Source organism: Syngnathus typhle, linkage group LG5 (genome assembly GCF_033458585.1).
Source record: "Syngnathus typhle isolate RoL2023-S1 ecotype Sweden linkage group LG5, RoL_Styp_1.0, whole genome shotgun sequence".
NCBI classification, from domain to species: domain Eukaryota; kingdom Metazoa; phylum Chordata; class Actinopteri; order Syngnathiformes; family Syngnathidae; genus Syngnathus; species Syngnathus typhle.
In genome coordinates this window covers 4,062,474-4,085,383 of record NC_083742.1, presented here as the reverse complement: position 1 = coordinate 4,085,383, position 22,910 = coordinate 4,062,474, and the positions used below count along the sequence as shown (strand labels likewise).

At 42.9% G+C, this 22,910-nt stretch overlaps 1 protein-coding gene across 1 annotated transcript in view; it reads left to right on the top strand.

Annotated features, from left to right (window-relative positions):
• The first annotated feature begins 310 nt into the window (after positions 1-310).
• The window catches only part of hmgcra (3-hydroxy-3-methylglutaryl-CoA reductase a), a 47,405-nt gene continuing 24,805 nt past the window's right edge, over positions 311-22,910 (top strand). The window contains exons 1-11 of the mRNA XM_061279333.1: positions 311-451; positions 1,392-1,568; positions 7,924-8,035; positions 8,120-8,207; positions 9,173-9,257; positions 9,330-9,435; positions 10,691-10,797; positions 10,874-10,993; positions 11,082-11,242; positions 13,693-13,937; positions 19,528-19,694. Coding sequence (XP_061135317.1) covers positions 1,404-1,568; positions 7,924-8,035; positions 8,120-8,207; positions 9,173-9,257; positions 9,330-9,435; positions 10,691-10,797; positions 10,874-10,993; positions 11,082-11,242; positions 13,693-13,937; positions 19,528-19,694 — 1,356 coding nt within the window. The 5' untranslated portion in view covers positions 311-451; positions 1,392-1,403. The remainder of the gene's footprint in view (positions 452-1,391; positions 1,569-7,923; positions 8,036-8,119; positions 8,208-9,172; positions 9,258-9,329; positions 9,436-10,690; positions 10,798-10,873; positions 10,994-11,081; positions 11,243-13,692; positions 13,938-19,527; positions 19,695-22,910) is intronic.

Sequence of the window (22,910 nt, the reverse complement as noted above, 5' to 3'; positions counted from 1 at the left end):
AATGAGCGACACGCAGCACGTCAACACAACCCGTTCAACTGCGAGACGAATAGGGAGCACATTTAAAAGGACAATGGGATTTTTTTTATTTTATTTTTTTAAATTTACCAAAACCACATTTGTCTTTAGAGTCTGCTCATTCGAAAGGTTAACTATAACTATAGTAGTGCGATGAGGCGTCTTCACACGGGCCGCGCCCACATTGCCGTCACCAAGGAAACGGGGCGTGGAAATAGCGTCACTGAAGTCGGTGAGCGCTGTGATTGGCTTAATCCTCGTATGATGTAGTAACGTGTCATGGTTCCATGTGGCCTCGCTTAATTGCAGAATCCGCTCAACTTGGATGAAACTGATGTTGGGAGGCCCAGGTTCAGCCCACCCCCCCTCACCTTGACTAGAGCAGCCTTTATCGCTAAAGCTCTGTCGCATAACATTCTCCTCACCCTCACAGGTAAGTCACTCTTGTCTTGTGTGTATTTGTATCGGTCTTTTGCATTGGAGAGAAGGTAACATTTACTGCTTCAGTACCATGCAAGCTGAACGCATATACTGTGCAGTCTTAAAAACGTATACTGTAGAGAGGTACCAATTCAGCAGTTATAAAAGTAAAAGCTACTTGGTAAACTCATACGCAAGCCCATTTACTAAAATAAGTCATTCTGTGATGTGTTCTAAGGGTGTAAACATTTGAATAATTATAGTATTTTCAAAGCTGTTTTTAAAATCAATAACACCACTAAAGCCTGAGAATGCTTTAATAACTAAATCTATATAAACAAACATTTTATGTACATTACAATGCCTAACAATCATTACATTACATAGTACAAGATCTTATCCCATCCTTAAAAAAAACCCCAGTATATTTCCTGAAGATTGAAATGGATTAAAAAGGCAAGGGGCTAAGAATGAAATGAACATCTGGACAAAAATAACACTTGTATCTCATATGAATATATTTTGATAGCATATGCATGAAGCTTTGATTGTCTATTTATTTAAAACTTTTGGAATTCCATGCCCTGTCAGTTTGAAATAATTTCTCATTTTTAATGAAAAGAGTGAAATAAAAAAAATCACAAATCGATTATTTGAAAAACTTAATACAACTTAATTGAGTATTGTAGTTAGTTATTGTTAGATGCAGCCCTAGTGGAGATTATAATGACAATATTAGTTTCAAGTTTGGCAGGACCATTACCCTGCACACTACTAAAGCACATTGAAATAGACAACTCAGTGCACCGCTGTTTTTAACTGGACACATTAGTATTGTTCTACTGTTGCAATAAATGCACATGTTGTTGTTGTTGGTTTTTCATGTAGTATGTGGAAAATTGTACTTTTTTTTCCTCTTACTGTTGTGGTTCTCCCATTCTGGTATTCAACAGTGCTCTTCCACCATGCTGACCCACCTGTTCCGTATTCATGGCCTGGTGGTGGCTTCCCATCCTTGGGAGGTCATTGTAGGCACCGTCACCCTCACACTCTGTATGATGTCCATGAATATGTTCACTGGAAATGACCAAATCTGTGGCTGGAACTTTGACTGCCCCAAAACAGATGAGGTGAGTGAATGCAATGATGTAATCTACTTTAAATATTAAAACTGTGGTTGAATTGGTTTTCATTTGGGTGGTCAAGCTCCCTCTCGCATTCCAAAACCATGCATTATCAAGCAGCCACAAGTCAGAATAGACTACCGTTTTTTTCCATGTATAGTGCGCAAAATTTAACTAATTTATTGTCCTAAAATCTGGGGTGCGCATTACCGTTTTTTTCCGTGTATAGTGCGCAAAATTTAACTAATTTATTGTCCTAAAATCTGGGGTGCGCATTATACATGGGTACAAAAAAAAAAAAAAATATTTTTTTTTTTTTTAATTTTTTTTTTTTTTTTTTTTTAAAGTCCCAATGATCGTCACACACGCAGGGAGGCAATGGGTCCCATTTTTATAGTCTTTGGTATGGTCTTAACTAGGCTGGATGTAATTTTTTTTGTTGGCGTTGATTTCTCCGACTGCCCATAAACGCACCACCGCGCTTCGTGCGCGCACGGGACAGCAAACGAGCAGGTGATCGAGCAAGCGTCTGATACGAGAGCATTGCGGTCGCATGGAGCGTGTTTGAAGTGAACAGCAGAGAAGAAAGGCAAAGTGTTGTGAAATAGAATGCACAGAACGGATGCGCAAGACACGTCAGCTATATAAAGAGCGAGAGTTGTTTTCTTCCCATTAGTTTCAATTCACAGTTTAATTAGCAGTTTCAATCAGCAAATAACAAAATGCGTATTCAGGTAATATTTTATTTCACAACACTTTGCCTTGTTCCTTTGGTCTCTGCTGTTCATCCGAAAACACAAAGGTGCTCTTTAAGCAATGCGACAGTGAGCGCCCGGCGCGCTGCGGTTGCGCGACCGCACCAAATTAAGCTCCCTGCGCAGTGCGCACTGAGGTCCACTTAAATTTTAGAAAGTACATCAGGACTTTAAAGATATCTTCTAAATTTCAGCGACGGCTCTGTCACAATAATCGACCAGCCCGGTGCAGTTGGGCGGTCGGCGGCGCGCTACGGTTGAGCGTTCTCTCGCGCGCTCTCTCTCTCGCTCTCTCTCGCTCTCGCACACACGCAAACCGGATATCATACGGAGGCCGCCATTACAGATGCGCAGAACGGATGAGCAAGACACGTCAGCTATATAAAGAGCGAGAGTTCAGTTCTCTACCTAAATCCGTATTACAGGTAATATTTTATTTCACAACACTTTGCCTTGTTCCTTTCTTCTCTGCTGTTCACTTCAAACACGCTCCATGCGCACGGAGCGCGGTGGTGCGTTTACGGGCAGTCGGAGAAATCAACGCCAACAAAAAAAATTACATCCAGCCTAGTTAAGACCATACCAAAGACTATAAAAATGGGACCCATTGCCTCCCTGCGTGTGTGACGATCATTGGGACTTAAAAAAAAAAAAAAAAAATTTAAATTTTTTTTTAAAAAAAATTCATAAAAATTGGGTGCGTATTATACATGGGTACAAGCTTTTTTCCAGCATCAGCATGCCATTTTTAGGGGTGCGTACTATACATGGGGGCGCACTATACACGGAAAAAAACGGTATACATGGGTACAAATTTTTATTTTTATTATTTTTTTTTATTTATTTATTATTATTTCTTTTTAAAGAAAGTCATGGTACAACAAAACCAACAACAGGACTGACCGACAAAGTCGTGGAACAAAAAGACAGCGTGACATTACCAAAGACAGGAACAGAAACCACATCATGACAGTAACACATGCAATGATCCGACGGTGAGCGAGGGGCAGACAGGACTTAAATACAAAACACGTTACATCGATTGAGGTGACACAGGAAGAGAGGGGCGACGCAAACAGAAACTATGGCAACCTAGACACATAGCAAAACTGGGGACGAGACATGACAAATCTCCCTCGAAATAAAACTTGAAATCACCTTTCTTCTTGTTTGTTGTCAATCGCGCATCGCATTCAGCCATCCTGCCCAACACACTTAGTAAAATTCATAATTGACGACACATCGTTTGATGCGATGGTGCAATCCTTGATGGTGTGTTATTGTCAAATATTGTTTGGTTTTTAATCTCCATCGCGGACCGGACGTCATACGGAGGCCGCCATTACAGAGGCGCAGAACGGATGCGCAAGACACGTCAGCTATATAAAGAGCGAGAGTTGTTTTCTTCCTATTAGTTTCAATTCACAGTTTAATTAGCAGTTTCAATCAGCAAATAACAAAATGCGTATTACATGTAATATTTTATTTCACAACACTTTGCCTTGTTCCTTTCGTCTCTGCTGTTCACTTCAAACACGCTCCTTACGACCGCAATGCTCTCTTATCAGACGCTTGCTCGTTTGCTGTCACAATGTACCCTACACAAATCCGAAACATTTGTTGCGGCTCCGAGTCACGACGAGGGGCAAGTTTTGGTTTCCAAGGGTGTTTTTATTCCTCTTCAACGTCTCTCCCATACAGAGCCGCCTTTTTCACATCCGCACGCCTTTTTCACATGCGCGAACGGAGCGCGGTGGTGCGTTTACGGGCAGTCGGAGAAATCAACGCCAACAAAAAAAAATTACATTCAGCCTAGTTAAGACCATACCAAAGACTATAAAAATGGGACCCATTGCCTCCCCGCGTGTGTGACGATTATTGGGACTTAAAAAAAAATATATATATATATTTTTTTAAATTCATAAAAATTGGGTGCGTATTATACATGGGTACAGGCTTTTTTCCAGCATCAGCATGCCATTTTTAGGGTGCGTATTATACATGGGGGCGCACTATACATGGAAAAAAACGGTAATTATTATTTGGATTCCTGTATTGCAAGCTAAGAACACATGACACCACTGTATACGCGCAGCCAACTGGACTCCATATCCACAGCCGAATCGTGTGTTACTCCCTCCAAGCTATGTAGCGCACATTTGTGCATTGATTAAATGAGATAATTTCCTGTACATATTGTTGTCTCATGTTGCTTTCAATAAAAGTGGGTTCAGTTGATCTATGGCGCCAACTATGTCAGCTACTTCCACCTGCCTGACCTGCCAGGACAAAACAAGCCAACATACAAACAGAGTTGCCATGCACACAAAAATTAACAGAATCATGAAACTCCCAATGATAACACCATTTATACCTTTACATCCCTCGTGCTCGACTTGGAAGCAGTCTGCAGTCTACCAGTCTGTGATCGACTGGTTTGAACGCATACCTGCTCAGGCCGCTTCTAAATATTGTTGTAGTTGGTCTAACACGATTTTACTGAATTATAATAATAATCACACAGATTTCGAACTTTACGGACACTTCACTGAGCAGATACATACCGTAATTTCCGGACTACCGTTTTTTTCCGTGTATAGTGCGCAATATTTTACTAATTTATTGTCCTAAAATCTGGGGTGCGTATTATACATGGGTACAAAGAAAAAAAAAGTTTTTTTTTTTTTTTTTTAATTTTTTTTTTTTTTTTTAAATAAAGTCATGGTACAACAAAACCAACAACAGGACTGACCGACAAAGTCGTGGAACAAAAAGACAGGGTGACATTACCAAAGACAGGAACAGAATGACAGTAACACATGCAATGATCCAACGGTGAGCGAGGGGCAGACAGGACTTAAATACAAAACACGTTACATCGATTGAGGTGACACAGGAAGAGCGGGGTGACACGAACAGAAACTATGGCAACCTAGACACATAGCAAAACTGGGGACGAGACATGACAAATCTCCCCCGAAATAAAACTCACCTTTCTTCTTGTTTGTTGTCAATCGCGCATCGCATTCAGCCATCCTGCCCAACACACTTAGTAAAATTCATAATTGACGACACATCGTTTGATGTGATGGTGCAATCCTCGATGGTGTGTTATTGTCAAATATTGTTTGTTTTTTAATCTCCATCGCGGACCGGACGTCATACGGAGGCCGCCATTACAGATGCGCAGAACGGTTGCGCAAGACACGTCAGCTATATAAAGAGCGAGAGTTCAGTTCTCCACCTATTAGTTTCAATTCACAGTTTAATTAGCAGTTTCAATCAGCAAATAACAAAATGCGTATTACAGGTAATATTTTATTTCACAACACTTTGCCTTGTTCCTTTCGTCTCTGCTGTTCATTTCAAACACGCTCCATACGACCGCAATGCTCTTGTATCAGACGCTCGCTCGATCACCTGCTAGTTTGCCGTCTGTCACAATGTACCCTACACAAATCCGAAACATTTGTTGCGGCTCCGAGTCACGACGAGGGGCAAGTTTTGGTTGCCAAGGGTGTTTTTATTCCTCTTCAACGTCTCTCCCATACAGAGCCGCCGTGTGCGCACGGAGCGCGGTGGTGCGTTTAGGGGCAGTCGGAGAAATCAACGCCAACAAAAAAAATGACATCCAGCCTAGTTAAGACCATACCAAAGACTTTAAAAATGGGACCCATTGCCTCCCTGCGTGTGTGACGATCTTTGGGACTTAAAAAAAAAAAAAAAAAAAAAAATAAATTAAAAAATAAATTAAAAAAAATTGGGTGCGTATTATACATGGGTACAAGCTTTTTTCCAGCATCAGCATGCCATTGTTAGGGGTGCGTACTATACATGGGGGCGCACTATACACGGAAAAAAACGGTATTAGCCGCACCTGATTATTAGCCGCACCAGCAAAAAATTGCGTAAAATGTTGTGTTCTTTTCATAAATAAGCCGCACCGTACTATAAGCCGCATGTGCACAGTACACAGAAAGCCTTTTCGAAGTTTTAATAACATACCTTAACATTTCTTTCCAAACACTGTCTGTGATGCGGCAGTAATACCGCAGCAACACGGAAGTAACACAGCACTAATAGAGCTGGATTTAAAAAAGCATACCGGTAAAAGTCACTGAGACGCAGTGGTAACACAGCAGCAACATGGTAGCACAGCACTAACAGGGCTGGTTAAAAAAACATACCAGTAAAAGTAAAAAAAGAGCTGTCTTCATCTTCCTCTTGTGCACTGAAACCGTTGAAGTCCTCCTCCTCAGTGTCCGATTGGAATAGTGTTAGATATCCTTCGCCACAGACTTTCTCAGTCTCTCTTTGGTCGGCGCTTTTATGCATTTCTTCTAGCATTTTCCATGATGAGGATCTGTTCATACTAATTTTATTCATGCTCGAAGCGCAAAGTTCCATTAAACTAGCGAGCTGCACGTATAGCTCCAGAATAGACGTGACTGGGAAATAAAGAAAGAAAAGGGTGACGCAACACGATGTCATCAACAATGGCCCAAATCGACTGCCTTTAACTTAAAAGCGGCATCATATGCATTTCTTTTGTACCCCATAATGACGGCTTGTGTATAAAAGCTTCCTTTCTTCAATAATGTCTGTAAGTGAATTCTATGGCACTATTTGTTTGGTGGATGGACATGCAATCAACACGTCCCTTTTCTTTCCAGTGACAGTGTCACATATCCCTCCGCCCAGCAAAGCGGTGCCGCATAAAAGCGGTCCACAGCCTTTTTACGAGTGTATAAAAGTGATCAAGTCATCACAAAAGTCATGGAAAAACCCCATAGGTAAACCGCATCGGACTATAAAACTGCAGGATTAAAAATTTGAGAAAAAAGTCGCAGCTTCCTCCATGTTGACACACTAGTTCAGTCAGTGATTCTCAACCAGTGTGTCATAGCACATCAGTGTGCAGTGACAGATCATCTGGTGTACCGTGGAAGATTATCCAATGTCAATTATTTTGATAAAAAATGCTTAGCCAACCACATATTGTAACAGGCACAAAACAAAGTGCTCTTCTACTCGATGACTCAAGGTAGAAAATTAACCTGTACCACTTTTGTGAATTATTTGGCTCAGTGCTGTGCCGTGATTTTTTTCCAATGTGAAATATATGCCTTGGCTCTATAAAGGTTGAGAAACATTGCTATAGTGTGTAACACAATTGTGCTCGACTAGCGTGGGGAATGAAAGGAGATGCCATGATCGAAAATCGCTGTGACCAGTCACAAAAATGAAACCCATAATCTGGAGGAACCACCCTATACATACCTACTGTATGGATTTGAAACTGAAATTGTTGAATTGAGTTCCCAAAAATGCAACGTTCTATATTTGTCTGCCAAACTCTGCCCACATTCAGTGATTAACCTTGACATAATTTTCAAGTTATCCATTTGTATTATCTACTCTTTCATATTGTGTATTTTATCAGACATCTGCCATGCTGCATTTAAAGTATCATACTTATTATTTATATTGTAGTAGAGATGTGTTACAAGGGATGTCCTTTTACCATATTTCGATGCACCATGTCGTTAACATCTTATTGAACACTATGCAACCCATTTTTAACTGTGTGCACATCTTTTTGACAGCAAATTCTGAGCAGTGACATAATTATCCTGACCATCACACGTTGCATTGCCATCGTCTACATTTACTTCCAGTTCCAGAACTTGAGACAACTGGGATCCAAATATATTTTAGGTATCAAAATTGTTGGTCTTACTCAGAAGGACAATTACTAAAATCGGTTTTGTGTGTAATTTTTGACTCATCTTTTTTTTTCAGGCATTGCAGGGCTCTTTACAATTTTTTCTAGCTTTGTGTTCAGCACAGTGGTCATTCATTTCTTTGATAAAGAACTGACCGGCCTCAAGTAAGTTGTTGTTCTTCTTCTTCTACTTCCTCTTCTTCTTCTTGTTATTATTGTTATTATTCAAGGGTTGAAATAAGCCGTTTCACATCGCTGTTTATACACCAGGATTAATAGTTTGCGCCTCCTTATTACATATTGAATAGCAACTGGGAATCACACGCCAATGTCAGAAGTAGTGATGAATATTGGGAACGTTCCCCATGTTCATTTGAAAGAGCCAGCACATGATTGGCTAATACAAATTGTTTGAGACTAAATGTCAATTACAAATGGTCTGAAACTAATTGTCAATTAGTTACTGCCAGCACGACCCAATGCTCGATTGGGAGTAAGAGCTCAAAAGAAGAAGAGGTCTATTTAGTACTAGTGAAAAAAACAGGGACAGCACAGTAAAGTAAATTTTCTGAATATACGGATCAGCTGCTCAAAATTTTATAAACAGCAAGTATAGAAAAAAAAAGTTATTCATACATTATATTCCATGATCAATTGGCCTACCATGCATGTTTTTGGAATGTGGGAGGAAACTGGACAACCCGGAGAAAACCCACGCAGGCACGGGGAGAACATGCAAACTTCACACGGAGAGAGCCAAATTGAACCCACAACCTCTGACGCCCTAATAAATCAATCAATCATTAAAAGAGCCAATTCCTTGATGCAGTTCCGAGGGATTGACCTAGAAAAAATAAAGCTCCACAAAATAAGAAAGTTGCTTCCTTCCCTTCCTGGGAGTTAAGATCATGGGATCTTAATATTTTTCTCGTATGGGTATGTGAAGCCCTTTGAAATGTTTCTGTGACTAAGGGCTATTTTAATAAATTTGACTTGATTCACAAACTGCTCTGCAAAGAAAACTATTTTAAAATCTTAATTTCTTATTATTATTATTGTTATTTTATTTGACTGCTGTCACACATTTGAGAAACTTCAGTGGTTCATTTTCTTTCTGGTGTGCCTTTCAGCGAAGCTCTACCTTTCTTTCTCCTCCTGATCGACCTTTCCAAAGCATGTGCTCTTGCCAAATTTGCACTTAGCTCCAGTTCTCAGGTACCAAAAATGTGCAGAAGAAATGTATGATTTATTGATTGATTTTGCAATGTCAGTGTTTCTTATTTTCAGGATGAAGTTAGGGAGAATATTGCTCGAGGTATGGCAGTACTGGGACCTACATTCACCTTAGATGCTTTGGTGGAGTGCTTAGTGATCGGTGTGGGAACCATGTCAGGTACTGTTATTTTGAATGCGAAGGTAAAAAAGAAGCATAACGAAAGTCTTGAGATTGGAAGTTGATCTTTATTCGATTATGGTTAGGGTTTAGTCGAAAAGTCAACCAGCTCGTTTGTGTCGATCACAAAAATTGCTCAAAACAAAAATGCATGCCTCGAAATTAAAAACATTTAGTGCCCCCGGAACCAGTGTTAAAGTGAACCCCCAGAGCTCCTACGTTGAGGTCTTGCTGGGGAAAGGGAATAACAATGTGAAGTTTGGTCAATCCCCTGCTCTTAAATGGACGGCATTAGGTTGGAACTAGGTGACGTCGTATCATTGACAGGGCTCAGCACCTGCTATTGAGTGGATAGCCATATTGCTTTCCTATAGATGGAAATCATTTTCTTTTTCACTAGGTGACAAATATTTTCAGTAGGCGACTTTAATAAGCCGTCTTATGGGGAGAAAAGGTTAACTGTACGCCAGGCAGGCCACCGAGCAAGGTCCTCGCCACCGCTGCGGCACCTGCTTCCTTATTCGGTTTGAGATGTCAACATAATCCATATTTCCCGGACAGTGGACAACACCCATTTCTGACGAATCATCCCAATTTTGCAGCACCAATATTGATGAAACGTTCATCACTCTGTCATTGGAAAGCCGCCACCCGAAAAAAATAAAATACCCAACTGCTGCAAGCTCGTAGGCCCCGCCGTCGCAGTGCCGCCGCTTGCTTGCTCGTTCAGCATGCTGTGTTGTCTACTCTACCCAATTTTAACGAATCTGAGTTATCCTTGCAATTTTGCAGTGTCAATATTGAAAAAAAGGTCTGTCAATCTGTCACCGATGACACGCGCTCCGTGTGACATCCACGAGTACACTTTAAACCACTTTCGCATTGACAGTCGTTGCTGCGGCCTCTGTTTTATATATTACTGGCGATGAGCCGGTGCTGCTCGTTGGTGCCAGAGGTAAAAACAACACAGGTTAAAATTAGTTTCTGTTTTAGCAAATTCACACTGGACAAGCTTAATCTTCACAGTACGCCCCATTGCCACTTGGGGCAAAGTGTCTTCCACTCAATTGTGAGGGCAGTGCGCGTTAAAGCCTCTCCAGCCAACTTAGCTGAGCAAAGCTTCCCGTCTGTGTAATATTACACGCATAATCATTAAAACACCCAAGAAAGTTGTTTATTCTATGAGTGTAAATTATTCGGATGTCAAGCTTCCAAAATGCAATTATAAATTGCCTTGTAATTTTGTATATTTCAGGTGTTCGACAGTTAGAAATAATGTGCTGCTTTGGCTGCATGTCTATTTTAGCCAACTATTTTGTCTTCATGACATTCTTCCCTGCATGTGTGTCACTTGTGCTGGAGGTAAGAATTTAGTTTATCTTTCCATGCAGTCAAAGTGTTTGGAATTGTATTTATGATGCCTGTTTTTTTCCTGAAGCTGTCTCGTGAGAGTCAGGAAGGCCATCCGATTTGGCAGCTGAGCCAGCTCTCTCAGGTGATGGAGGAAGAGCAGGATAACAAACCAAATCCTGTCACCCAAAGAGTAAAAATGATAATGGTAATACTAGTATTTTTTTCAGTCTGTTCATTGTGTTGTTTTTGGTCAGAACGTGCTTGATGAGTTATGTATCTTGCTTTGTCTGCAGTCTCTGGGCCTTGTTATGGTTCATGCTCACAGTCGGTGGATTGCTGAGCCCCTATTGTTCAATGATGCAATGGGAATTCCACTGAGTACCTTTGATGAAGAACACCTGTCCCCCAGGAGGATTGAACCAGAGATACCTCTGTGTCATTTTTACCTCACCAGGTAAGTGGACATCAACATTCCAGCTTCTGTCAAACAACACATCAGGAGTAAATCAATTTCAAAAAATGTTTTCAAATTGTTGTCAAAAAAACATCCTACCCATGGCTCACTAATTAGTCATTTGCATTTGACTCAATCACAGTCTTAACGACCACAAATAAATCGTCGCATCAATAACAAGACATCAAGCCTCTTATGATGATGGGACTGCTGTGTGAGGTGCTCAGTTTCAGAGCCACAGCAAGACCAAAATACAGATAAATGTAATATTTGGTCTGGTTTATGTTTGTGAAAGGAGCTATGAGGAGGAGCTACATGCAATCTGCATGCAAAAGACATGAATGAGTGATGATAAACACATTGTTTTTAGTCCCATCCATCCGATCAGTGCTGCCGTAGCCTACTTCAGCACCTCAGCGCATGCTCCCTGGGAGAGAGAAGGTTTGTTAGGGTGGTGCTCACTCTAACTTATTTTGCAAGGACCACACTGGAGACAAGTTAGTCATTTTAGACACCTGCAGGCGGAGAGTTCACTCGTCGCTGTGCTTACAGCGATGGTCGAATGAAGTCTGACTCAGGCCTCGTCAGGTGCTTATTTATTGAGAGAAACCGAGTGGGGTGAAAGTGGGGGTGTGGGAACACACAGGATAAGGTGAAGACAGTCCCCTACTGATCAAAGCATAGCAGGGGACCTTTTACGACGTTCTGTAAACAAAGCAACTTTGATTGCTTCCTCTGCAGCTAGTCAATAAGTTGAAAAGATCTTAGCACTTTGGTAAACTAATTTTGTCTAGACAGGACAACCTAGTTAAATTATTACAAGTTATATTCCAACATAATCATACGATGAAGATATTCTGCAAACCCTAACAAGGTTCAGTGAAAACTAAGTGTTTTTTAGTTACCATATTTTCCTCACCACAAGGCGCTTTGGGTTAAAAGGCACAGACTCAATTGCGGGGTCTATTTTGTATTTAACCCACACATAGGGCATTATAGGGCGCATGATTCACGGTAAACAAAAAAAAGTCACGGGAGTAACACAATGAGTTCGGTTCTACTTTATTCTACTGTTTAACCCTGTACTCTATTGTACTCACATTATTGTTAATCGATATTCATACCTAAATCCGTCCAAGTCCTCATCTTTTGTATACAAATTAAACAGTTGGGCAAATTCGCCCCTAAACATGCCAAGTTCCCTCTCGTCATTGTCTCATTGTTGTTACGTTGCTCTTCTGCAATGATCCTGGCTTTCCAGAAAGATCTAATTGTGCCTCATAAGCAAGTCTCTGTCTGTCATTTTAGAGGGTCCTAATGCTGTTTTCTTTGCACAAACGATTGTATTTATTTATCAATGGCTACTCTACGTGTTACGTGAAATCCTATGATTGGTTTACCGCCCTTGATCTATGTCAAATGTGATGTCCTCTTATTGGTTCATCGGGTCTACATATCACGCCTATTTATTACGTTTGTGTGGCAGAAGCCACATAAAACAACTTTACAGATTTGCACAAACGGTAGTATTTATTTATCAATGGCAATAGAGGTACGTACTTTGCACAAACGATAGTATTTATTGACCGATGGCGGCAAAGATACGTTCTCCTCTACATCCAGTCCTCTGACTAGTTTACCGCCCTGATGTACGTAAAACGTAATGTCCTCTGATTGGTTCATCAGGTGCTTGTATATTACGCGATAGTATTTATTTACCAATGGCGGCGGAGGTACGTACACCTCTACGTGTTACATCCAGTCCTCTGATTGATTTTTGTTTGGCCCAATCTACGTAAAACATAATGTCCTCTGATTGGTTCATCAGGTCTTCATATTACGCCTGTATATTACGGAAGCCACACAAAACAACTTTACAGATTTTGGAATTTGGTCCACACGAAAGGCGCAACTTACTTTTTTGAGAAAATTAAATAAGTGCGCCTTATGGTGCAGAAAATACGGTATTAATTGAAAAGGATGTGCATTTTTATAACTTACTGGCAGCCATCAAAATTAACAAAGTCGACATTAATGGTTAGCAGTTCAAAGTTCCCATGCCAATGACAAAGGGATGTCTTGTGGCTAGCACAAATCGCCATACAATAAAATGAACTAGGAGGAGTATTGTGGTCAATACAAGACGAGACACAAAAATAGAAACACCAGATATTTATCAAATATTACATGATCAGTCCTTTCTCCATCAAGACATCAATGTGGGAGGTCAGGAGATACGCTTTATCATAAAAAAATACTTAGATGGCTTATGTTGGGGTAGTCTTTCCTAATTTGTAGCTACAGGTATGCTGTTTTATTTTTTTGAAAAGATCGTATTGCAAATTGTCTTGCAGACCGGCAATCTAGAGACCAGAAATTATTTGCACCTGCATTGTTATGTATCTGAGAATCCAATTAGTCTACATTTATGAACCAATGTTCTTCGACAGAATGATCACCATGGATATTGAGCAGGTGATCTGCCTGTCCTTGGCTCTGCTTCTGGCCATCAAGTACATCTTCTTTGAGCAAGTGGAGATGGAGTCTACCCTATCAATAAGGAACTCCATTACTATGTCCCTGGCTCCACGACAGGACATGGAGAGTTGCTGCCGGAAGGAGGTTGATCTTACCCAACACCATGCACCCACCGCGTGTCTTCCTCCTACCATAAGATCCAACAAGGAACCTATAGGTATGCCTGTGCTCAATTGGAGTCAATTGACCATCCCAGTTTGTTTGTTTGTTTGTTTGTGTATGTATGTATGGATGTACTGGATGTACTGGATGTACTGGATGTACTGGATAGATGGATGGATGGACGGACGGACAGACGGACGTCTTCTGTTTTATACCAAGTAGAAAATATTCAAGGGTCAGAGAAAAATGTGAAACTTTTTTTGCAAGTTAATCCTAGGGAACTGAACCAAGGCTTTTATTTAAAACTCAAAAATGACAATATAATGAATTAACATTATATTTAAGGAACCTTGGCGGATTGGCTCAGTGGTAGACTGATCTTCTCCCAATACATTGATTAGGGGTTTGACCATTGTGACCATGTCAAAATGTCCCTGAGCAACGTACCGCAAAAAAAACAACAACAACTAAATTTCGCTGACATTATTGTACGGTGTCTGTTGCCAGGTTTAGTGGTGGGTCCAGCGCGAGCTTCCCACAACATTAGCACAAGCAATGCTCAAGTGTGCCATACAGGCTGGTGAGAGGTGTCTCATTACTTTTCAAAGGCAGTTTATTAAACCTAAATTACCAAAATGTCAAAATATTCCATAGCTGCGGCAATAATTGGTAATGAGTAAGAAAAGAAGTGCATCTGCCTTGAAAGGGTGATCCGTGTGTCCAGATATGCCTTTTACCGCTGTCTCTCATTTAATTTACTATTCCTTCTTACCATTATCTCTCTCTGATTGCCTCCTGCGCAACTTTGGCTCGTGCAGTCAGTGTCTAATTGACAATTAGTAATCGGCAATCATGTGTTGGCTCTTTCAAATGAATATGAGAACGGCTTCCAGTACACATCACTACTTTTGACAGTCGGCATTTGAGTCTCGATTTTGCTATTTTAATATGCAACAATGAGGTGCAAAATAGGATTTTTGATGTAAAAACAAAGACAAAAACACTTATTTTGGTATATATCTTTTATTTTTTGTCTCTATTTTTGTCTTATTTTACTTTTTACAATTTTTAGTAGGATATCCAAATACCAAACTATTTGATACCTTCAATTCTAGTTCGTTAAATGATTATTTCTTATTTGTTTCTACAGCCTGTTATATAAATATTTAGAGCATGTGTTTAACACAGTTTAATCATGTCCAACTTTATGTATATGTTCAAGTTAAAGAGGGGGTATATAGAATGTGTTTATTTTTCAAAGTTAATTTATTTTAAAAACTCACTATTTTTGGCTTGCCGCCATCAACATCCATAAGGCGGCGGGCCCTGACAACATCCCGGGTCGAGCGCTGAAGGACTGCGCTGGTGAGCTTACGGGTGTCTTCACGGACATCTTTAACACTTCCCTGCAGCAGGCCATCGTCCCTTCGTGTTTCAAAGCTGCCACCATCGTACCTGTGCCGAAGAAACCTGCTCCGTCCTGCTTCAATGACTACCGCCCCGTGGCACTTACGCCCATCATCATGAAGTGCTTTGAGCGGCTTGTCATGGAGCACCTCCGATCCGTTCTCCCCCCCACCATTGACCCCTTCCAGTTTGCGTACCGAGCCAAACGGTCCTCTGAGGATGCCATCTGCTCTGCCCTCCACTCGGCCCTCACCCACCTGGAGAGAAGGGACTCGTATGTGAGATCGCTGTTTGTGGACTTCAGTTCTGCCTTCAACACCATTGTGCCACAACGCCTCATCAGCAAACTTGACACGCTGGGCCTCAGTACCTACCTCTGCAACTGGTTACTCTGTCAGAGGCCACAGGTGGTACGTGTTGGCCACAAAATCTCCGCCAGCATCACGCTGAGCACGGAGGCCCCCCAAGGCTGCGTGCTCAGTCCACTGCTCTTCACCCTCCTGACGCATGACTGCACTGCAACCTACAGCGACAACCGCATAGTGAAGTTTGCTGACGACACGACTCTGGTGGGTCTCATCACCAAGGGAGACGAGACTCAATACAGGCTGGAGGTTGACCTTCTGACCACGTGGTGCAGGGACAACAACCTCCTGCTAAACGTCGACAAGACCAAGGAGATTGTTGTGGACTTCCGGAAGGGTCACACCCAACACCTGCCGCTGACCATCGACGGTGCTGTGGTGGAGAGAGTGAGCAGCACCAAGTTCCTGGGGGTGCACATCAGTGAGGATCTCTCCTGGTCCACCAACACCGCATCACTGGCGAAGAAAGCCCAGCGCCGCCTGTACTTCCTGCGGAAACTCAGGCGAGCGAGCGCACCTCCGGCCGTCATGACTACATTTTACCGCGGCACCATTGAGAGCGTCCTCTCCAGCTGTATTGCTGTTTGGGGTGGCGGCTGCACTGACTACAACTTGAAGGCCCTGCAGCGCATAGTGAACACGGCTGGTAAGATTATTGGTACTTCGCTCCCCTCCTTGAAGGACATTTACACCTCCCATCTCACCCGCAAGGCGACCACGATTGTGTGTGATGTGAATCACCCAGTTCACTCTTTGTTTGAGCTTCTGCCCTCTGGGAAGAGGTACAGGAGCCTGCGCTCCCGCACCACCAGACTCTCCAACAGCTTCATACTCCGGGCTGTTAGGAACCTGAACTCGCCCCCCCTTTCTGCATAGCGTCCTGTACTTTGCGCTATGCTTACTGTCTGCTGTACGCACACTGGCTCAGTTTTGCTCCTCTTATTTATTGGGTTATTTGTTTATTATTTATTCATCACTCATTTTATTTATTTATTATTTATTGTTTGTGCCTTCTTGTTTTTATTTTGTGTCGTCTACTTGTATGTTTATCGTGTACTGTGTCTCGTCACCGTGGGATGGAGGAAACGGAATTGCGGTTTCTTTGTGTGTCTTGACATATGAAGGGATTGACAATAAAGCTGACTTTGACTTTGACTTTGACTTAATGTCAATAATATTGTTTTTAATAGTATGCAAAGCAATATGACATCAATGTACATTCTGTTTGTATAATTGTTAATAGTTTAGTATGATTTATAAAACCGCGAGTAAAAACCCTCCGTGAGTCGTCACCTTATCGTGGTGGAGGGGTTTGCGTGCCCCTATGATCCTAGGAGCCATGTTGTCTGGGGCTTCATGCCCCTGGTAGGGTCACCCATGGCAAACGGGTCCTAGGCACAGCCCGAAAAGAAAACGTGGGTCCCCCTTCCCATGGGCTCACCACCTGTGGGAGGGGCCAAAGGGGTCGGGTGCAGTGCAAGCTGGGCGGCGGCCTAAGGCAGGGACCTTGGCGGTCTGATCCCCGGCTGCAGAAGCTGGCTCTTGGGACATGGAATGTCACTTCTCTGGCTGGAAAGGAGCCCGAGCTGGTGTGCGAGGCAGAGAGGTTCCGACTAGATATAGTCGGACTTGCCTCCACGCACAGTTTAGGTCCCGGTACAATCCCTCTCGAGAGGGGCTGGACTCTCTTCCACTCTGGAGTTGCCCACGGTGAGAGGCGTCGAGCAGGTGTGGGTATACTTATTGCTCCCCGGCTGGGCGCCTGCACATTGGGGTTCACCCCGGTGAACGAGAGGGTAGCCTCCCTCCGCCTTCGGGTGGGGGAACGGGTCCTGACTGTTGTTTGTGTCTATGCACCAAACGGCAGCTCAGAGTACCCACCCTTCTTGGAGTCCCAGGAGGAAGTGCTGGAGAGCACTCCTTCTGGGGACTCCATCATAAGGGTGTCCATGTGTGCACTTGGCACCAGGACACCCTAGGCCGCAGTTTGATGATCGACTTTGTGGTCATGTCATCGGATTTGCGGGCGCATGTTTTGGACACTCGGGCGAAGAGAGTTGCGGAGCTGACAACTGATCACCACCTGGTAGTGGGTTGGCTCCGATGGTGAGGGAAGATGCCGCTCCAACCTGGCAGACCCAAACGTTCTGTGAGGGTCTGCTGGGAACGTCTGGCGGAATCCCCTGTCAGGAAGAGCTTCAACTATTTTCCCATGTCCCGGGGGAGGCGGGGGACATTGAGTGGACTCTCCAATCTCTGGGGTCGAAGTCACTGAGGTAGTTAAAAAACTCCTCGGTGGCAAGGCCCCGAGGGTGGATGAGATCTGCCCGGATATTTTAAGGGCTCTGGATGTTGTGGGGCTGTCATGGCTGACACGTCTCTACAACATCGCGTGGACATCGGGGACAGTGCCTCTGGATTGGCAGACTGGGGTGGTGGTTCCCCTCTTTAAGAAGGGGGACCGGAGGGTGTGTTCCAGTTACAGGGGAATTACACTCCTCAGCCTCCCTGGTAAGGTCTATTCAGGGGTGCTGGAGAGGAGGGTCCGTCGGGAGGTCGAACCTCGGATTCAGGAGGAACAGTGTGGCTTTCGTCCTGGCCGTGGAACAGTGGACCAGCTCTTCACCCTCAGCAGGATCCTCGAGGGTGCATGGGAGTTCGCCCAACCAGTCCACATGTGTTTTGTGGACTTGGAGAAGGCGTTCGACCGTGTCCCTCGGGAGGTTCTGTGGGGGGTGCTTCGGAAGTACGGGGTACCGAGCCAACTGATAAGGGCGGTTCGGTCCCTGTATCACTGATGCCAGAGTTTGGTCCGCATTTCCGGCAGTAAGTCGGATTCGTTCCCAGTGAGGGTTGGACTCGGCCAAGGCTGCCCTTTGTCACCGATTGTGTTCATAATTTTTATGGACAGAATTTCTAAGCGCAGCCGAGGCGTTGAGGGTGTCCGGTTTGGGGACCTCAGCATCGCGTCTCTGCTTTTTGCAGACGACGTGGTGCTGTTGGCTTCCTCAGGCCGTGATCTCCAGCTCTCACTGGAGCGGTTCGCAGCCAAGTGTGAAGCGGTCGGGATGAGGGTCAACACCTCCAAATCCGAGTCCATGGTCCTCGATCGGAAAAGGGTGGAATGCCCGCTCCGGATCGGGGATGAGATCTTGCCCCAAGTGGAGGAGTTTAAGTATCTTGGGGTCTTGTTCACGAGTGAGGGGAGGATGAAGCGCGAGATCGACAGGCGGATCGGTGCAGCGTCGGCAGTAATGCGGACTCTGTACCGGTCCGTCGTGGTAAAGAGAGAGCCAAAAGGCAAAGCTCTCAATTTACGCTCCTACCCTCACCTATGGTCACGAGCTATGGGTCGTGACCGAAAGAACGAGATCCCGGATACAAGCGGCCGAAATGAGTTTTCTCCACAGGATGTCCGGGCTCTCCCTTAGAGATAGGGTGAGGAGTTCGGTCATCCGGGAGAGACTCGGAGTAGAGTCGCTACTCTTCCACGTTGAGAGGAGCCAGATGAGGTGGCTCGGACATCTCATCAGGATGCCTCCTGGACGCCTCCCTGGGGAGGTGTTCCGGGCATGTCCCACCGGTAGGAGACCCCGGGGACGACCCAAGACGCGCTGGAGAGACTATGTCTCTCAGCTGGCCTGGGAACGCCTTGGGATCTCCCGGGATGAGCTAGATGAAGTGGCGGGGAGAGGGAAGTCTGGGAGTCCCTCCTGAAGCTGCTGCCCCCGCGACCCGACCCCGGATAAGCGGAAGAAGATGGATGGATGGATGGATGGATGGATGGATGGATGGATGGATGATTTATAATAGCACTTTTATTCCTACATCACAGCTTCTAACTCTGTTAACTTTTTGTCATTGTTTCTTTAGATGATGTCATCCGGCCCCTGGTTGATCCTGTTAATGATTTTGGGTCAAGTAATGTCTCCATTCTTGGTGAAGGAGAAAAAGACATCAAATCTGAAATCACTGAGCCACATCTCCCCTTGAAGCCAAGAGACCTTTTTGAATGTGTGTCCATTCTCAACAATCCAGTGGTAAGACACCTCTACTTAGTTTTGGTACTCCCTAGGGTCAACCAAGGACCTCAAGTATCATAATTCCTGCCATATCAAATGGATGTGATAATGAAAATTCCATGAAACATTGAAAACTCAACTTAAACTCAACTTAAAACAACTTGAAAGAACAAGAAAAGAACAAGAAAATAATGAAGCAAAATAATATATTTTATATAAATATACGTATATACCGTATTTTTCGCACTATTAGTATTATAAAGCGCACCTTCAATTAACGGCCCATTTTAAAACGTTGTCCATATATAAGGCGCACTGGATTATAAGGCGCATAAAATAGAAGCTATACTGCAACAAACTGAGGTTGACTAGGGTTGCAGTATGCATCCACTAGCCAATAACCAACGAGCACTCTGTAAACAATGGCGTTTCTCAAACGATCTCCTATAAAATGATCGGAACTGACTAAAGTTCGATCTAACGCACTGGTACTACTTACCTATGTTTCCCTTCCATATCGATCCGTAGATTTACTCGAAACATTAACAGAGCAGCCTATTTTGACGTGAAATAGCCTGGTGCGTATAGCAGCTATCGTTATAGCATTAGCCATCCGCAAATTCCCATGAGCCTCAGCTCGCAATCTCCCATGAGCCTCAGCAAAGTGTAAACAATCGCGTTTCTCAAACGATCTCCTATAAAATGATCGGAACTGACTAAAGTTCGATCTATCGCATTGGTACTACTTACCTATGTTTCCCTTCCATATCGATCCGTAGATTTACTCGAAACATTAACAGAGCAGCCTATTTTGACATGAAATAGCCTGGTGCGTATAGCAGCTATTGTTATAGCATTAGCCATCTGCAAATTCCCATGAGCCTCAGCTCGCATTCTCCCATGAGCCTCAGCAAAGTGTAAACAATCGCGTTTCTCAAACGATCTCCTATAAAATGATCGGAACTGACTGAAGTTCGATCTAACACATTGGTACTACTTACCTATGTTTTCCTTCCATATCGATCCGTAGATTTACTCGAAACATTAACAGAGCAGCCTATTTTGACATGAAATAGCCTGGTGCGTATAGAAGCTATCGTTATAGCATTAGCCATCCGCAAATTCCCATGAGCCTCAGCTCGCAATCTCCCATGAGCCTCAGCAAAGTGTAAACAATCACGTTTCTCAAACGATCTCCTATAAAATGATCGGAACTGACTAAAGTTCGATCTAACACATTTGTACTGCTTACCTATGTTTCCCTTCCATATCGATCCGTAAATTTACTCGAAACATTAACGGAGCAGCCTATTTTGAAATGAAATAGCCTCGCGGGTACAACAGCTATTCGGTGACGCCCCCTGACTACAGTTGCCGTAATGTTGGGAAGCGATGCGACCTTGTAATTTACTAGTCGTACTAAAACGTACTGAAACATTTGGCAGAGCACTGTGTACAACCAGTATGGATCAACAAATTTATCAATTGATCCATATATAAGGCACTCTGCATTATAAGCCGCACTGTGTTTTTTTAGTAAAATGTAAGTTTTTAGGTGCGCCTAATAGTGCGGAAAATACGGTATATATGTACCGTAACTATAAATCGTGGTTTTTTTTTCATAGTTTGGGTGGGGGGGCGACTTATACTCAAGAGCGACTTATATATGTTTTTTTTCACAAATTTTAACACATCACCTACTTACAAGTATAGTTGACCACTTCACATGTTATTTTTAGTACAGCTGATCACTTCACATGCTTTGATATCTTTATCTTGAACATATTCAAAACATGAAAAATAGAGAGAAAAAAATCAATTAAAGTAATTAACACTTTAAAGCGCCATATCCTCTGGACATGTCTTCTGTCACCAGGATGACATAAAGGACGAGAAATTTGATCGATGGATTTAATGATTTGGAGTGACACAAATGGTTTAATAATATTGGTTTTTATGTGATAGTTATTTAAAATATAGTTAATATATCGTTGTATGGGCCTGTGGAATAATTTGAACTGCGGCGCGACACACGGCATTGTTGACAAAGGACGAGCGATAAAAGACGAGAAATTTGATCGATGGATTTAATGATTTGGAGTGACACAAATGGTTTGGTATTGTCTTTTATGTGATAGTTATTTAAAATATAGTTTATATATCATTGTATGGGCCTGTGGAATAATTTGAACTGCGACGCGGCACACGGCATTGATGACAAAGGACGATCAATGGATTTAATGAATTGGAGTGACACAGATGGTTTTATAAACGTGTTATTTATGTAATAGTTTTTTTTAAATAACTGAATGTTAGGTCAGGCCCGTTCTCAGCTCCTCGTTTGTGTTTGTCACGTTAGCATACTGTATCGTTTAACCTGTTGTTGCTCGTTCATGTCTGTTCTTGGTGTTGGATTTTGTCGAATAAATTGCCCCCCAAAATGCGACTTATACTCCGGAGCGACTTATATATGTTTTTTTTCACATTTTTGGGCATTTTATGGCTGGTGCGACTTAAACCGGAGCGACTTATAGTCCGAAAATTACGGTATGTGTGTGTGTGTGTGTCTGTGTGTGTGTGTATATATATATATATGTGTGTGTGTGTGTGTGTGTGTGTGTGTGTGTACCGTTTTTTTCCGTGTATAGTGCGCAATATTTTACTAATTTATTGTCCTAAAATCTGGGGTGCGTATTATACATGGGTACAAAGAAAAAAAATTTTAATTTTTTTTTTTTTTTTTTTTTTTTTTTTTTTTTTTTAAATAAAGTCATGGTACAACAAAACCAACAACAGGACTGACCGACAAAGTCGTGGAACAAAAAGACAGGGTGACATTACCAAAGACAGGAACAGAATGACAGTAACACATGCAATGATCCAACGGTGAGCGAGGGGCAGACAGGACTTAAATACAAAACACGTTACATCGATTGAGGTGACACAGGAAGAGCGGGGTGACACGAACAGAAACTATGGCAACCTAGACACATAGCAAAACTGGGGACGAGACATGACAAATCTCCCCCGAAATAAAACTCACCTTTCTTCTTGTTTGTTGTCAATCGCGCATCGCATTCAGCCATCCTGCCCAACACACTTAGTAAAATTCATAATTGACGACACATCGTTTGATGCGATGGTGCAATCCTCGATGGTGTGTTATTGTCAAATATTGTTTGTTTTTTAATCTCCATCGCGGACCGGACGTCATACGGAGGCCGCCATTACAGA